The sequence below is a fragment of the Hakea prostrata genome, chromosome 4, assembly GCF_041222555.1.
Source record: "Hakea prostrata isolate BN-2017 chromosome 4, UWA_Hpros_2, whole genome shotgun sequence".
Classification (NCBI taxonomy): Eukaryota; Viridiplantae; Streptophyta; class Magnoliopsida; order Proteales; family Proteaceae; genus Hakea; species Hakea prostrata.
This window is the reverse complement of record NC_142603.1, coordinates 11,841,457-11,859,221: the sequence shown is the minus strand read 5'-3', so window position 1 is coordinate 11,859,221 and position 17,765 is coordinate 11,841,457. Positions and strand designations below refer to the sequence as shown.

Sequence of the window (17,765 nt, the reverse complement as noted above, 5' to 3'; positions counted from 1 at the left end):
CAATTTCTCCACTGAGAGGTGAGGTTCTCAACTAAGGGTGTCAATCAGTACGGTTTCGGTAATTCGGTACGGTACCAACTTTGAATACTGAAAACCAGAACCGTACCATACTGAATATAAACGGTATAGTTTTGGTATTTAAAAAAACGGTTCGATATTAAATCGGTACAGAAAAACGGTTTAAATATTGTATCTAGTGCAATTTTGGTACGAATGAACTTATGCCATTGTTGTTATTATTTCATTAAGATTTTGATGAAATTGTGATCAATCAATCAATATAATTTGAAATTAATAGAGATAAAAGCAAGTACATTTAATTAATAAAGACAAAACAAGTATATCTAATAAGATGAGTGAATGATGAAACAAAAAACTGAAATAGGGAATTAGGAATAGGGTAAAGGTAAAGTGTTTTAATTGTAAAATTACAATTTATATCCCTTAATTTGGTACGGTACCAATTCGGTACGGTTTCGGTACATACCGACAGTATGAGTACCTAAAACCGGAACCGTACCGAAGAAATTCGGTTTCAATTTTGAACGGTAATGTACGATGCGGTTTTAGACGGCGCGGTTCGGTATAGTTTAACGGTTTCGATACGCAATTGACACCCTTATTCTCAACCACTCCACTATCCTTCCATTGATAAATAGAAAATAGTTTTTACAACTGAACCCATACTATTTGATTCTCAACCGTTTGATCATATTTTGATAACATGGCGTGATCAACATCATTGACAGTAGCCAACAACATCTGCTACAAATAAAAATCTGGTCGGCTTCCCCTTGATATCCTAATTTGATATTTCACAAATATGCTATGTAATTGCCAAAGGAACCTCACCATTGATGTGGTTCTTATTTTATTTGCCATTCTTAATCCATTCAAGTTAGTTTAATTACATTAATTGTTTATTCATTTTTTTTATATATATTATTTTTCCAGTGCCACCTTCTCCTCGATGTCCTGATTTCATGTTCAATTCACAGTATGCCATGTAATTGCTATCAAGGATCCTCTACTTTAGACACTAGTATGATTTTCATTCATTTATTTTTTAATATTTGAACAGTTCAAGTTAGTTTGATTAGTATAGTTCTTTTCCTTTTTGTTCATCTCTTACTTCTTGTGGAGAAAGACCATTTTTCACCATATGAAATATTTAGGGTTTATTTTATAGCTTAAATGCCCCCGAATGATTGTTGTTCAGACTTGAGTGGATCCTTCTAAATAACTTGTTTTGGACCCCCTAATTCTTTGGAGGCCTTGTGTTATTTTCTAGGGCATTTTTGAGTACACAAGGCATTTCGATTATATTTTTCCTTGAAGTAGGATTGTTTTCTAGTACATGTAATTAATTATAACCTCTTAAAACGGTTAGAAGGGTAAAAAGGAGTAGGTTGTAATATTATTTTTCTTCCTCAAATTCTATTCAATTGTGGACTTAGCATTTGGTGAACTACGCTAAATCTTGTCTGGTCTATTTTTTTAATTTTTTTTTGTTATACCAATAAAAAAGAATATATTTTTTATAAACATTTATTGCAATAAATATCGAAGGATGTGAAATTAAAAATAACTTTATGATATGACCTGAATGCAAGGAATGATGCATGCTTTTTTTTCCAAGGTTCTACCCAAAAAAATATATTTTATTTCCAATGGGGGGTAGTCGAAACATTCACGTGGAATATACCATGTGGGATCCATTTCAAGTGGATTCTATTTTGATGGGTCGTCACTTGTATTCATGTATATGAAGTGGGTGAAGACAAACAGAGCAAGATGTGGATGTCAAGTACATTAGCTTTCATATGTTGAAAATTTTAGTTGGCCCGTAACAAACTCTTGTTTAAAGGTGTGGAACTCTCTCCATTGCAGATTTTACACAATGCTCTAAGGAGTGTTGTAGATTTTCAGCAAGTTTTTAAAATTTCGACTACTATTGATAATCCCCTATTACAATTTGAGAGAATAAACCTAAAATGGACAGCGCCTCCTAGGGGAGTTTACAAGCTTAATACAGATGCTGCTACAAGAGGGAAGAAAGGAGGTTTGGGCTTTGTACTTCGCAGAGATACAGGGATACCCACTCTTGCTATTTCAATCCAATCGGATTTCGGGTATGCGTTTGAAGGAAAGGTGCTATGTATTCGAGAGGGGCTTCTTGCAGCTGCTGTTGAAGGAATTGACTATATTGCTGTGGAGAGTGATTGCCAGGAGGTTGTTCGTTAGTTGCACTATCCATTCCTTACCCTTGTTAGTTTGAAACCTATTGTGGAGGATTTTACTTATTTATCTTCTTACTTTTTGTCTTGTTCTTTCTCTTTTAGTCCAAGGGAGTGTAATCATGTAGCACAATACTCTTTGGCTAAGAAGGTTGCTGCCTCTACAGGGAGGATCAGTTGGCCTCTTTTTACTTCTTGGCTACTGAACATTTGTAATGCTGATGCCTTGTTTTCCTGTGCTATTGAATGAAATTACCTTTACCAAAAAAGAAAAAAGAAAATGAAGATCTTGTTTTTTTGAGTAAATTGAAGAGTTGAATTGCTTGTTTGAATATGGTAAACCCTATCATCATCCGTTGGCCATGCAAATGCACTACTTTCCATCTTAGCAAAAGATCTATTGTGCCTCTTAATCCCTAAAAAAAAATTCTCAATAATGTTTAGAGATTTTGGCGTATAGGTACCCCTTAGCGGACCAAACTAATGTTGAGTCCCTTAGTGCAATATATTACATGTAGGTTATAACCAAACTAACACCGTTAATCGCTATTAAATATATTCAAATTTCAAATATGAATGGACCAAAACGTCTTTCAAGTTATTGAGTCCCCTCATTTTTTTGGATGTATATATTTTTCACCATATAATTAACGCTTAATAAGGGTGTCAATTGCGTACTGAAACCGTTTAACCGTACCGAACTGCGCAATCTAAAACGCTTTAAAATTCGGTACGGTACATACTGAAACATAATTTTTTTGGTACGGTTCCGATTTTAGGTACTTATATCATTAGTATGTACCAAAGCCGTACCAAATTGGTACCATACCAAATTAAGGGAAATAAATGTAATTTTACAATTAAAACACTTTACCTTTATCCTATCCCTAATTCTTTGTTTCGCTTCATCATTTACTCATTTTCTTAGATTTACTTGCGTTGTCTTTGTTAATATCATATTATATTGCTTGTTTGATCGCAATTTCATTAGGATCTTAATGAACTAATGCCAAAAGTGGTATGGGTTCTTTCGTACCCAAATTGTACTGCATTAGATACCATGTTTAAATCATTTTCTTATACCGATTTGAATACCGAAACCGTACCAAACCATTTTACAAATATTGAAGCTGTACCGTACCATGTAAATTCAGTACGATCCAATTATGGTTTTCGGTATTCAAAGTTGGTACTGTACCAAAACCGTACTAAATTACCAAAACTATACCGGTCGCTTAATGACCAATTATCTATTTTTAAAACCATATATTAACACAATGTATTAAATAACTTTAGGGGCACTTTAGTCCCTTAATGTTTAAAATTTAAATATACTTAACAGCGACAAACGTGTTAGTCAGCTTGGGACCCATATGTGATATATTACATTAATGACATCAACCATCAACCATTAGTTTATGGTAAAGACCCATACATAAAAAAAACTCTAATATATAATTCAATATTTAAAATATCAAAAATAATTTTATAAAAATTCAATCCAACACCGACGAAAATAAAAGTTTCCTTTCATTCCTTTCATTTTCTTGACATTCAAACACGGCCTTAAAGTGGAGATTCTCTCCTCACTCCTCATCGTGGTTGTGTATAAGCAACTCTATTCCAAATTTTTTACTTTTAATTAATACATCGGTTGATGATTAATATTGCTGAGACACTGAATCGGATCGGGCGAAGCCAGTTGCTGATCGTGAAGGGAAGTTGGTTTTGGTTCCAAAGCTCGAATCTCGTTGGAACAGTTTATTTCCGAGCAGAATTTCAGAATTTGAGTACGACCTTAAGGTTACTTAAAGTGGTGACCATTTTTTTAGGGTTTCTTGCAACTCCCTTTTTGCTTCTTCTCCCAATTGATCTTCAGTATACACTTTCGATTTGTTTCGTTGTATGCTAATTAACTTGCAGATTCTTCAACAGATTCCCCCCCCCCCCCCCCCAGTTTAGTAGGTGAGCGGCATCATGAACTGTGAGGTCTGCCACCTGAAGGAACTGGTAAGTGGTGAGCTACTGCGATTTTTTGTTCCAGTAATTGGGAGTTCTTTTTTTTTCTTCTTTTTTTCCAGCACTGTTTGATGAATGGGATTCTAGTCAGAAGCCTGTGAAAAGTTGAGTTAATTAGTCTCTTCCCGGGGATTTCTCATTTAGTTGACTGAGTGTTATTTGATTGTAGGATGTGGAACACTTCCAGATACGGGAAGTTCTACGGTGTAAGATACGTTTACCATCTGTAGTATTCGCTGTTTGGTTGAGTGTGGAGATGATGAAATTTTAGCTTGATATGCAATGTCTCAAGTTTGTATTTTGATGTGTTAAATTACCAAAATTTGGTTTTCGGCCAAGAGTTTTTGTTCTTCTAAAATTATTCCTCTTTAATCTTTAAAGCATTGGTTTAGGCAGTAGATTGCTGCAAATTATCCTCTGTATGCATCGTGATAAAGATTATTTTTTAGTGCTCAATTTATCTGTGTTTTAAAATTTTTTACATGCTTGAATTTTGGAATGAGTTTTCTCATTCACTTAACCCTATTTAGTACTAAATCACTAGCACCCCCAAAGAGTAGGAAAAAGAAGAAGATCCGAAAAAGCCTTTAGATGTTTGGGATGCTGTACTGTTAGACACTGTAGTTCTGGTGAGGTTGGTTGAGTTACATACTTCGGCTAAAGAAAAATGATTATCTGGATAGTTCTAATATGAAGGCAAGTTTGCCTTTTTACTGTGCTTGTCAAATGGCAAGAATTAGAGGTCGCAATTAAGACTAGTCTTCTTCAACTGAATCTTCTCCCTCCTCCATCCCCTTGAAAAAATGATTCTTTTTCTTTTCCAAGGGAGTACCTTTACTATTCTCATACATCTATCCAGCTGGAGTGTTAATGCCAGATACTGTTGAAATCTTGATGTTAACTTTTCTATCCTTTTTAGCCAAAGCCCTACATGTGACAGTGATACATTACCAATATACTCACGTAGCCAATTTATATCTGGTCTCCTGTGTGGAAGTCCAGGATTTCTATATTTATATATAATGCTCCTCCAAAAGTTTCTTATAGAATTTTTTGAAGGGCTAAGTTCTACCATCAACTATGCTTGGATTTCCAATTTCTGGAAGTATGGTCTTCGAAAATGCTGATGGCAGTCTGATGACCGTATTTTTGATTTTCCAAATTGGCCACTAGAGAATCAGTTTGTGATGATTGCAAATCTACTTTCAGTTTATGTAACCACCAAGGTGCATTTTCAAAATGCATCATGGTTTTTTTATTGGTGGTTATATCATTGAATTATTTAACTATGACATCTCTACCAAAATTTATAATAAACTTGAATATCAGTTCTTGTTAGGAGGTGTTATCAAACATCATCTTAGTGACCGGGTAATGGTTATCAGGGATTTTATATGGATGGTTTGATTCTCTCTTTTCGAAAACTGATTCCTTCATAGATGACCTAACTGTATATCTTAGAATATAATCATAAGTAATCTAACCAAGGAAGAAGGAGAAGAGAAATGAGAAGAAAGAAAGAATAAGAATTAGAGGTGAAGGTTTGGGAGAAGAGGCACCCTGTGATTCTAGTGTATATCTAAAATTACAGGCTTTACTGGTTAGAACAGAATAATGTAAGTACAAGACAGAATTTCCCCTCACCAAATAGGAACATAAAGCACTTAAATCAAACTCAGTTAAACACCCTTTTAACAAAATCAGTAATATCCAAACTACCCTTATTGCAAGTATTTCAACGGTGTTGTATTTCTTAGGATGTCTCTGGTTGGAAGGAATAATCCTACCTCGATTTGATCTACTGTGGTTAGTTTTGATGGCAGGTTTATATGAAGTAACTATTTCCGAAATTGAATTAACGGGAAAATTAAAGTTTATTTTCGAAGTCTCGGGAAAGAAGAAGATGAAGGGATATAGGATTTATAATAATCAGAACAGGATGCAGTCTTGATTGAGTTCTCCTAGGGCTCTGAGGGTGATTCTAACTGAATATGGTAGCATTCTGATGGTTGGATTGTTCTGTGTAGGTTTTAGGTTTGTGGATGGGTTCCAAAGATGGACGAAAAGCTAGCGTTTATGGTTTAGAGGATTTGAAGAATAAGAATTGGGGTTGGGGATGGTTCAACTTTTTGTTGTTGAAGATCTTCTTGAATAGCAGCTTGATGGTTGAAGATGTTCTTTGGAGAAAGAGAAAAAGAAAAGAAAAGAAATCAGATTTGGGATATATATCCCAAATGCATTGCTCAATATCATGAAAACTCTTAAAGATAACTTAATGTCCTTTATTCAAATCATCTATAATTGATCAGGGGTGTATTGCAGATATAGAGAGAATGTCTAAAATTATTGATATGACTCATAAAAGGAGTCTTGTTCTCTCTAAAACACTAAATAAACTCAAAAGTCGTTACAGAATCTTATCTAACCATTAGGCATCCTATTCTAGCTCAAACACTCAATCTAACTACCAATCCTGTGAACTAAAACTGCCCTCACTCTTGAGCCTGATACATTAGGCTCATTACATCAATAAACCCAAAACTTAGAAGCTTAAGGTGCATGGAATCCAATCATGCCAAAACAGTCTCCTGAGTCCCAATTGACCCAATTGGATAATTTTATTTGCATCATTTATATTTTAATTTTTCTATTCCAACTTGCCCTGTTGATTGTATATTTGTATGTGCTATGATCATTGTTTTGTATCCAATTTAGTAGTGACTATAAAAGTGGATGCAGGTATACTACACACAATTGTATTTCATAGAGCTTTAGGTCTTGTACGACCCAGGGATATTGATTCTGAACTTTTTGACATCACTTATGTAAGTATTTGTTAAAAGTTTGAAGTGAAAAATATGTTTGCTTTTGAGCATTCCAACCATTTCTAGGATATGTTGATTTTTAGTTTTTTAGAGAAGTTTGTATTCTTTCTTTTTTTCCCCCCTTATAGAAGGGTTGGTCAATTTGTGTCCATGTAGGCATCTTTCTGTTGGGGCTTTTCATTAGAAAAATAAGAATTAGGTGTATGCTATCATCACCTCTAAAGTGGAAGATTATCAATTCCCTGAAGCAGGCATTTTGACTGCCATGATATGTCTGCATGGTTTCCACTGCAACATGTAACTCATAGAGCATTGCTTTGCATTTGCAGCTGAGACATTTTACCTTCTCACTGCGAGGAGGTTTGGCGTGCAATATTGAAAAAAAGAAAAGTAGGAAAAAGAAAAAAAGTATAGGAATTGAAAAAAATCCAAAACCTTCCATTTTATTTGGAAGAGTGATTCCAAAATTGACTCAATCAATATGGAAACTAACACAGCTAGAAAGAACCCAGAAGAAAGGGAAGACAAAAAAACCTCATCTTGCATGCACTAAGGGGGAGGTCTCTGGCTAACTAGGAAACTGGCTACATGACAATAATAAACACAAGATTCTATTAATAACCCAAATGTGCTTTGATCCCTGGGATTCTAATTTTAGAAACTTTTGGCCGTGAACCGTTGAAGTAATTAAAATTGTATGCAGATAAGATCTCTAAAATCTGGATATCCTTGGAGCTGAAATCTTAAAAGGAAAAATCCCAAATAACGCCACAAACTCAGGTTCCTTAATTAAACAAGAACTGAACCATATAGTCCAAAAATTAATAAAGAAACTCAACTAATATTGTCCAACCAAACAAATTTGGTTCATTAGAAGTTGTTGCTGCCATCAGCAAGTTAAAGTCAAAACAGAAACAAAGAGACATCATTTGCTATGGCATGTCAAATACATTTTGTTGTAGAGCTCCACCCAAAACATATAGATGCTCGCCATTGGAAGGACAGCAGGAAAACATTGAAATCACTTTTTTTTTTGAAGCTGCTAACTGATGTGATCTACAATATAAATTTATTTTGAATTTTCTTGTGTTGACCAGAAGCGTTCTTATTTGGTGTTTTACTAATCCTTCTTTTGTCCAGGTTCAATGTGGAGTTGCTGAACTTGAAAAGAAGATTGAGGAGAAAATAGACCAGTTCATTAGTTGGGTAGAAAAGCACCCAAATAAGAAAAGTCAGGTAGGTGGTTGGCTGTTGGCTTTTCAATTGTCTGCATGATTGTGTTTCTTAGAATTTGTATCTGGATTTATTAACTTTTTTGTTTTGTTTTGTTTTGGGTAACCTTTTGCTGCCTGCTGGTTGACTGTTCTATTTTTTCTTTCAATGATATCATGTCTGATGATATCCCTTTACCTTAACGTATATTAGGAAAGGAAGTTTGAACTGCTGCTGCTTTGGAAGTTAATCAATATTGAGCTGATTATGAAACTAGGATAATACTCATACATCTTTCTTATTTTTCATATTTTCCTCCTTGAACTTTAAGCATTTGTGTCCATTATAATGAAGAATGGCTGGTTGGTATGGGGTTGTGTTTCAATGCTGCGAGGGTTAAATAGATTTTGGGTTGCTTAATTGGTGTGGTGAATTCAAGGTTGAGTATGTTGGGGCCTTGATGAGTTTCTACAAGCTTAAGGTTTTGGTTCAGAAACTTGTTTACAGAAGCAGTACCAAACCTAAGTATAAAGTAACCAAAACAATAATGTCACTTGATAACCAACCTTAAGAACTCGAGAGTTCAAGTAATTTAACACTGCTCTGATATTTCTCTTTTCATATTTCCATTTGATGATGACACATTAGCGAGTTGTGGTTTCTCCGTGTAAAATCAGTCTTTGGCACTTTATTTCTTTGGTATTCCCATTTCTCATAAAATATATCTAACATGGATTAATGATGCAGATTTGCCTGTCTTTCTATGAGGTGAAAAATAAGCAGGCTATATGGTTCAGCAACAAAGTTGAACGCTTATATTGGGAACACTGGTATATCAATTTGAATGTAGCACAAGACCCAAAAGCACATTCCAGCAAATCTCATCATCCCAAAGTAGATCCAGGGGGTAAAATTTGTTTTCTTGATAAATAAATTTGTCATTTGGTATCTCTCAATGTAGACTTATTTTGAGACAGTTTATAATTGATTTTTCTGAATGAACACAGAAAGTACATCAGAGGAGCAAAGCATTCGCCGAGCTACCCTTGAAGCATCTCTGCGTGAAGTCATGTTTCAGATTATTAAATTTGTCAATGAAAAGAGGGATCACATCCCTCCTGTACCAAGTAATGAGGGAGTCTCATTTCCGTATGAAATCACAATTCCAAGGTTGGCTCATGTTCTTTTTCTTATTTTAGTTTGATTCTAGGTCTTTCTATCTTTCCTTGTTATTTATTTATGAATTTAATGTTTAATTGTATTTTCATTTTTTGAGCTTTTCTTGTCTTGTTGTTATTTGATTCTCCTTTATTTTACTTTTTTATTTCGTAGTAAATACAGCTTATAAAGGGCAGGCCTTGGTGCATCATCATCTTCTTCTTCTTTTTTGTTTTTATTTGTATTTTTTAGTTAGTTGTTTGTGAAGTTAAGGGGCAATGGTCGGTGGACCACAGTTGGTATTAAGACAGCCTCTCAACAAAAATTGCTGGTGTAAGGCTGCGTTAGAAAATTGCCCCCCTAGACTCTATTTGTGTAGAAGCCTTTAGCACCGGGTTCACCCTTTAATAGTTATTCGTAAAGTTTGATACTTGTGTTTTCTTGCCAAATTTCTTGTATGGTTTTGGCTTTTTTAGTAGACTGATTTAAGAAGAATTATCAGTTCCTGCATGTTGAATATTTATTCCCTTCTATTTTTTTGGGTGAAGACCCATTCTTGTTCTGTGATTAAATATATGACTACGTTGCCTGAAGCTCTAGATAGGAAATTGACTTTCACTATGCTGTTTTCAACAGTTCATCAGATTCTTCTTTTGGAATGGACATGTTCAAGAGAATGCTCCAAACTGGACACCCAACCATGCTCAGCTGAGTCTTAGATTGTACATACAATATGCATTATCACAGATTGGACTATTGTAAGTATTATGCAGGAGGTTACCAAGATGGGTGAGTGGTGGCTTTCTCAGAAAAAGAAGAAGAGTTTTGTATATACACTTTCTGTAAGGTGAAGAACATACTGTGTTTGCTGAAGGGTGGGTGGGGTCTTCACTGACTTTGTCAAGCAATTTATGCATTTTTAGATGAATTCTTGGTGCAAACTTTTCATTTCATATGTTGTTCCTGAAAGACGGCTAAAGCCTTTGTGAACTTGGTGGGGGGGGGGGGATGTTTTTGGGTCATGGATGGTTGGTAAAATGGATTTCTTCTTAGTTTTATAATATATTCAAAACTTGCTTTCCATAAATGGTAGCCACCCTACTTATTTTTTATGCTTGCTCAATCTGGTACCTGCTATCCTGAGAGATTTATCCTGTGCTGGTGAAAAGTTGAATATTAAGCAAAAAAGAGAAAATTAGGTATGTCAGCTGTACGGGCTTGATTGGTCTCTTGTCGGAGTGCTTATCTCATGCTTTTTCACCATACAATAAAGGTAAGATCTACATCTTACTATTGATAAGATAATTCAGAGATGCGATCGTTAGTGGGTTTTATATGAATTTCATTTCTATTGTGTGGTGGAGAAATATCAGAAAAATAGTATGTGCTCCTCCAACCGAGAGTGTTTGTGTTTAACTTAGCCTTTCCATTAACTCATCTATTTTTGTCATGTTATTCGATAAGGAGATACATAAGGAGATACAGTTGCAATTTAAACCTCCTCTCACGTTACAACTATTACAGTCACTCTAGTATGTATTGAAGCCGACTGCTTCCGGTGGTGCTGCATGCCACTTAAAAGGTTGCTATATTGTGATCAAAAGGTTAACCAAAAGCAAAACCATATATATAGGTTTTGTTGTTATGTGTAAAACCGAATATTAATCAAAGGCCATTGGTTTGATGAAGTTTAGAGTTTGATTGACCAAAATGCCCTTCATGGAGAAGGGGGTGGGGGGAGGGAGGGGCACACAAAACCAAACGTGAAAAGTGGGGAGGATGAAGTGATTTTTTTAAATTAATAAAAATATTTTAATAAAATATGTTTATTTTAGTATTAAAGGTATTTTGGTCAATAAAATTTTAGTTGGAATAGAAGAATAGTTTGCATTTATACGCAAGGGTATTAAATAATTTATTTATTTTTTTTGCAGCCGGCAAGTTTATATTGAAACTATATTATTAATATAGGTGCCATCAAGATTGGTGCAAATCCAAAACGTCACCGTGAGAGTTTGGGCTTTTTTTTTTTATTGGTTGTCAACCCCAGTTTTCAAGACTTTGCTCTGACTAATCTGGTGTTCGACCCGGGTAGCACACCTGACTTTTCGATATCGAAATCTTGCTTAAGCGGTTAAGCGGACCAAGCTGCTTACTACTTGGACCAACCCCGATTAAGAGTTTGGGCTTTTAACCGTTCATAAATCTTGTTTTCCTTGAACTGGTTCAAATGTATTTTGAGAATGCCACAAACATGCATGGTGAGTAAGACTGGGACCCACATATCCCGTAGGAGGAGAAAAAATATGATAAGAATGAAGGATTAAACTTACAACCTCTTCTTCACTGTAACTGGTTCAGAGTAGCGTGAAGATAGCTATCAGAATTCCCAATTGGGTAAGAGATCAAAGTTTTAACGGGCGAATAGGGGTATTTTCATCAGTAAAAGTAGCGGGTTACCTCTGTATCCAGAAGAATTTTGGAAGAGAAAGGAACAAATCCAATCTCGATCTCTCTCAAATAATCAAATAATAAAAAGAAGAAGCGATGAAATTGGTGCTAATAAATGCCAACTACCGCCGACTTTACCCCACTCTCTCTGCTGCGTCTCCGTGATCGGAAGTCGTCGTTGACGGACAGAGAATGGTCAATCCCTTCGCTTTTTGCTTCCTCTTGTTGTCTTTTCAATCTCTCGCTGTGGTAGCATTTAACGCTTCTCACTTCCTCTCTTCCTCTTCATCTCTCCCCCACGAACCTGCCTCGGAGGCTTCCCCTTCTTCTTATGATAATCATTTCTTAAAGGTACGTCAAATTTGTATGCTTTTCAAGTTCTCCTGTTACAGATCCATCATTGTTTGAGAAAACCCAATTTATTTTTACTGAAATTCTTAGCTTTGTCCATTTTGAATCCGAATCCTATTTGGGATCGTTGCCGCTCCCTGATGTTTGCTTTTGGTTTTATTCAGGATGTATTGAAGTCGATTTCGTTGAGGCAGAGATGGGATTTGGACGAAATTAGGGTTTCTAATTTGGATGTTGGGAAGGCAAAGATTGGAAGTGCTCAAAGAAATGAATTTTCACTGCGAGTAGGGAAGACTGACGTGGTGTTCAAATTAGCAGATGAGGTGCTTTCGTGGAGAAAACTTAAAAAAGGAGGTGATTTTAAATTCTTGGTCAATGAAGTTAGTTCGGAGACTGTGCTTAATGCATTAAAGTTGGAGGGACCTTTTGAACTAATTGTTGATGGGGCTGACGATCTTTCTCTGGTATTGCCGGTACGTTTCACCCTTTGTTGCAGTTTTGTTGATTTTGGATCTTCTGTATGTTCTTTGTGGTGTACTGTATTTTTTCTATTTATGCTTAGGGTTGTGGATTTGATGAAGAGAGTCCTTTTTCGTATATAATGGTATTCATTTGTTATTCACTGAGAAGAAAAATATTAACTATGGGATTGATTTCGCCCTGTTATCCAAAGATGTCTTACTCTTGTTCTTATGGTCATATGCAATTTGTTTCTTCCGTGTTTCTAATTCTAGGGAACGGATTCTATTTAAAATTATTTCATTAGCTTGGGAATGCTGTGATCCGAACTTTCTAATTTTTAGCTCATCTGTCAACGAATGTTCCCTTTAGTTGCAAAATTTATTGAATTTCTTGTGACGATGTTTCTATTGTGTTTTAAAGTTTTTACCAAACATGACCTGTTGAAAAATGTATAGGAAAATACAAGCACAATGCATTGAAGATCACATGAACGGTGAACCAATTACAATCATTTGAGAATCTGAGGAATTAGTGAATACCTACATGACAAATAAGGCTTTATGCAAATTCACTTTTTTTTTTATCCTCTCCTGTAGTACAGGTCTTCAGACTTGTAGTTGCTCAAATCCTTTATCTAGCGGAAATGACATTTTTAGAGACTTTAGATCCTGCACTCTGAAGGAATGTCTTCCCCATAAAGAGGAAGAAAAAGGCTCCCATATTTAGCCAGGTGGGGAAGGTCAAAGTAGGCAGCTTTTGGCCCTTACCCCTGTTTTTCGATAGCCTGTTTCGAAAACTTTTGATCCCTGACCAAAGTGTTCAGGAAGTGAGCACTTAATAGTGCACCAAACATGATCTTAAAACCCTCTCATGAAGGCCCCAGTTGATAACTTCTGGATCACGTAAGGCAATTGCTAGGTGAGACTACTCTGGGGAGTGCAGTGCTTCAGCCAGTGTAAGGGCTTTCAAGTAGTAATCAAGTTTGTGATGTCTGTGAGGTGCAAGAATGAAATAATGATGTTAAATTTAGTTTCTAATAAATCCCACTGGTATCTATCATTTTCCTAGACACAGGTTACTACTTCAATTGAATTTAGGTTTGAAGGGCCGGAGACTGAGGGTATCTATTGCTGCGTTATGCAAAGAGAATGAATAATCTGATCAACACTCCATACTCATAATAAACATGGAAAGCAGCGTAAGCCCATGAAACATGAATCATATACTTCGCGAAAGGCCTCAAAGGTTATTTAATTAATATATTGTTGTGTGGTTACACAATATGCTCTTCAAACTAAGAAGGTTGTTGACTGCGCTTTTGAAGGAGTATGCCTTCCCTGCCAAGTGGTACGGATTGCCAAGACCACAAAGCACAATTAAAATCTCATCAGAAGATTCCGATCCACTTGGAAAAGGTGGAAGCAAAAATGTTGTGGATGAATTATTGTTTGCTACGTAAGAAATCTGATACTATGTAAAAAGATGTGACCAGCTTTCCCTTTTTCTTTGAACTAGTCATAAGCATTCAGTATTATACGATTGGTCTTGGTACAAATGACTGGTTGAGGTTCATCCTTTAGCAGAAAAGACTAAAAGGGCATACCTATTGGCTATTGCATGAGTCACCCACAATTTCCACTTTGTGAAGAACCTTTTACAATCTTAATGCTGTCCAAAGACCCACCCTCTGTTTCAGTACTTAGTGTTTCTCCTACAACAACATTACCTAATCCTACTATCAAACCCGATGTTCTATCAAACCCTAAACCTAGTTTTAAGCTAAACCCTTTGTTAACATAGTTTATCTTACCAGTTCCTCCCCGAACCTGCTTACTGGCCTCTAGTTGGATACTTGCCAATCTTTTATGACTGCAGTCACAGTTACAGTTAGTTGTTAGAATAGTAGGGGATGCATGAACACAATTTAAGTAGATAACCCTCACAGAAAATCCCCCCTCCCCACCAAAAAAAAAGGAGGTAATATTGATGATCATCTACAGAAACTGGAATGTCAAATGGCTGAAGTATATATGATCCAAAACTAAGGTGTTGACACATTTTAAAAAGCACTATGGTTGGAGGAGAATTCCCTGCACACACACGCACACACACACACACACACACACACAAAAGAAAAGAAAATGAAAGAAGTAGAAGAAAGAAGAGATGGCAATAAAGGATATGAGTGGGGCTTCACCGCTAGCCTGCAGCAGTCTCACCACTCACCAGCCAAGGAATCACCTCCTTGGACTGCCACTACTGCAGCACAGGAGCTGCTGCCTCTGAAGTGAAAATTTTCTACATATTCTTTTGCCAAAACATGGTTAGTGTATCCTTGTCTCTTAATTAATCATAATCAATGGACGATACAAGAATAGCAATTCTCTCTTGCATGGTGGTATTTTGGCTGGCCAAGCAAATAAAAACAAATACAAATTCACAAATTGGAAATTGTAAGTAGATGAAAATAGAACCCTTTCCTACCCTAATTTACTAACTAAGCAGCTAATACATGGAAATATACACTAAATAAATGGAAACTCTAAAAGATCTTGGCAGCTTCTTTTCTTTCCATTCCATTCCATTTGTTCTCCTGGAAAGGCCTATGGAACCCACCATTCTTTTGAAATTTCTCCCTTAATTGTGCTGGTTGATGGCAATATGCGCAAAAGATAGATTCGAAGACATGGTTGTAGGACTAACCTATCAATAGGTATTTGTACCTGGTACTCTGGTAGTGACTGAAGTTTATATGCAGAAAAAGGTTTGGTTTGGGCTTATTTAGAAACCTGTTTTGGTTGCCATGGGCCTGCACCAGGAATATCCTCTGATGGAGAGAGGTGCTAGTTCATATTAGATTTGCCATTGTAGTTGTAGCCTCTGGAATAGGTTTTCTCAATCTTACATCTATCAATATAATGACTTCTATGCATTGAAAAGGAAGATTAAAAAAAAAAAAGGTTAATTATAACATTCACAAATGTTTGCTATGTGATCAGTAATACTTGATGTTGATGGGTCCATTTTACAGGAAATGCTATATCCATTTAATCGGTCAATCCTTAACCCATTACAGGTATAAAAGGATTAGTAAACATATGCAATCTCCAAAAAAATCCTAATTTATTCTGAACGTTCTATTTTTGGAATGGCTATTTGTGGGAAACCATGAATAGGATCAAACCTTATTCCTGTGTATCTTCCTGAGATTCCTCTTTCCTATTCTTAAGCCCCTGAGAAGGCTTAGTTGATCCAGGATTATGTTTCGTCTGTTTCCTTTCTGTTCGTTTTGAATAAAGTTAACCCTTCGATTTTGGTGTGTCCTTTTCTACTGATTCTTTTCCTATCGAGATGTATGGATTTGTAGATCTATCTGTCTATATACATCCTAGATTAACGAAAAGGTGCCAAAGCTTGTGGTCGATACACAGGTTTTAAAATCATGAGAAAGGATGTGCATGGTTAGGCCTGTATCCAGTTTAGCCTCATACAGAGCTGATTGGAAGGCAAGGATCTGTGTAGTCGAAACCATTTAGTTGAAATAAGGCTTCTTCTTCTTCTTATTGTTGTATTAGTCTCTCTGCAATATTGGTTCCGATGGCCTAGATACATGACACACTTATGCTTTGCTTTGCTTTGCTTTTTGTCATCATCTGCATTCTAGGTTTGGACTGCTACTGGTATCTGTTATTTGAGATAAAATGTTGTTTTGTTTTACATTTTAATTTCAAGGTGCATTGTTCATTTTTTCCGTGATTGTTTCTTTTTATTTTCTGTTATTTGGATATGATTCATTGAGGCACTAATCCCTAGTTTTGAATCTGTAGAATTTGATCTTGGTGGTGTTATTTTGTTTTATTCCTTCTTCCTATAAATACCTTTGCAGATCAACATTAAGCTGGGTGTTTGTGCCACAGTAATTTTTAACAGTCCTGATAGTTAGTTCCCCTCCCTGCAACTTGATTTGCAGATGAACACAACACATGGTGGTTTGAAACGAGTGCTAGTTGGTGAAGGTATTACAGTTGAGGTAGAAGGAGCTAAGGAAGTATCCTTCTTTCACTCGACTCGTCTTGGCTTGCCCCTCAATGGAAGTGCGGCAGGGGTGAATGAGCATAGAAACGAATTTTGGTCATTGAGTCACTCATTGTGCGTTTCATTTCCTCCTATACACATTTTGGGGTCTGCATCAGTAATTGCATACAGGACTCGCAACCCCAGTGCCTACATTGAAATAGCTTTCCCATCCCAGGACATGGTTGAGTTGTTACCAGACAAGTGTTACAGCAAATATTACTACAAGAAGCGAGCCTGCCCAATGGACACCATGAATCCAAGGTTAGCTGCGCTGGAAAAACTCATGAAGAGTATTTTAGGTGATGCAATAATTCAGAATGAGGTATCGAGTTCACTCAAAGCCAAACTTATAGCCTCAACATTAGTCAGTTTCCGATTGGAACTGGAAAGAGATACAAAGCAGAACGACACAGTGTTGGGTACCTTGGCAGAGTGGAGAACAAAGCCAAGTGTTGAACGGGCTTGGTTTGAGGTATTGGGAAGAGTGGAAGCAGAGACGTTGAAGCCGCTTATAGTTAAGAAAGTGAGGCCTTTCATTGCTACAGATTCTGCTGCTTGGAGTGATCTAATGTCAAATATTTCTTTTACAAAGTTCCCATCTGCCCTTGTCCCTCCAGAGGCTCTAACACTAGATGTGAAGTGGTAAGATGAAAATACTTGTTTTATCATACTAGAAACACTTAACAGCGAGATCAGGTCAAATACTTGATAATCTTTTGAGATCTAAAGCTACTTTTATTTGTCATTTGTAAAATAACATTGCATATAGGCAGCAGTTGTGCATGTAAATAAGAATCTTTAATTTGTTGATTATCTTCCTTTCCACCACAGTGCAGTAACACAGTGAGCTTGAGTTCAATTATTGGTGTTCAGAAACAAAAGAAAGGGGATACCCACTTCGGATCAAATTCTATCTGAAGTAAATATGATGTCAAATCTGTGAAAGTGGACAAGAATAAAATTCCAATCTCGT

General features: G+C 36.1%; 2 protein-coding genes across 2 annotated transcripts; both read left to right on the top strand.

The window, feature by feature from the left end:
• The first annotated feature begins 4,179 nt into the window (after positions 1 to 4,179).
• Positions 4,180 to 10,435, top strand: LOC149017916 (meiotically up-regulated protein). The gene is made up of 7 exons (XM_089152240.1): positions 4,180 to 4,247; positions 4,426 to 4,462; positions 6,996 to 7,081; positions 8,222 to 8,317; positions 9,041 to 9,200; positions 9,301 to 9,463; positions 10,088 to 10,435. The coding sequence occupies exons 1-7, from the start codon at positions 4,215 to 4,217 to the stop codon at positions 10,161 to 10,163; spliced, it is 651 nt and encodes a 216-aa protein (XP_089008366.1). The 5' UTR covers positions 4,180 to 4,214; the 3' UTR covers positions 10,164 to 10,435.
• A 1,389-nt stretch (positions 10,436 to 11,824) lies between these two features.
• LOC149017915 (signal peptidase I) lies at positions 11,825 to 17,649 on the top strand. The gene is made up of 3 exons (XM_089152238.1): positions 11,825 to 12,253; positions 12,418 to 12,726; positions 16,686 to 17,649. The coding sequence occupies exons 1-3, from the start codon at positions 12,095 to 12,097 to the stop codon at positions 17,436 to 17,438; spliced, it is 1,221 nt and encodes a 406-aa protein (XP_089008364.1). The 5' UTR covers positions 11,825 to 12,094; the 3' UTR covers positions 17,439 to 17,649.
• Positions 17,650 to 17,765: the final 116 nt, after the last annotated feature.

Coding starts and splice junctions, on each gene's coding strand:
- LOC149017916 (XM_089152240.1), top strand. CDS start 4,215: ATGAACTGTGAGGTCTGCCACCTGAAGGAACTG. Junction 7,082..8,221: donor AACTTTTTGACATCACTTAT/GTAAGTATTTGT, acceptor TCTTTTGTCCAG/GTTCAATGTGGAGTTGCTGA. Junction 9,201..9,300: donor TCCCAAAGTAGATCCAGGGG/GTAAAATTTGTT, acceptor GAATGAACACAG/AAAGTACATCAGAGGAGCAA.
- LOC149017915 (XM_089152238.1), top strand. CDS start 12,095: ATGGTCAATCCCTTCGCTTTTTGCTTCCTCTTGTTGTCTTTTCAATCT. Junction 12,254..12,417: donor ATGATAATCATTTCTTAAAG/GTACGTCAAATT, acceptor GGTTTTATTCAG/GATGTATTGAAGTCGATTTC. Junction 12,727..16,685: donor ATCTTTCTCTGGTATTGCCG/GTACGTTTCACC, acceptor CTTGATTTGCAG/ATGAACACAACACATGGTGG.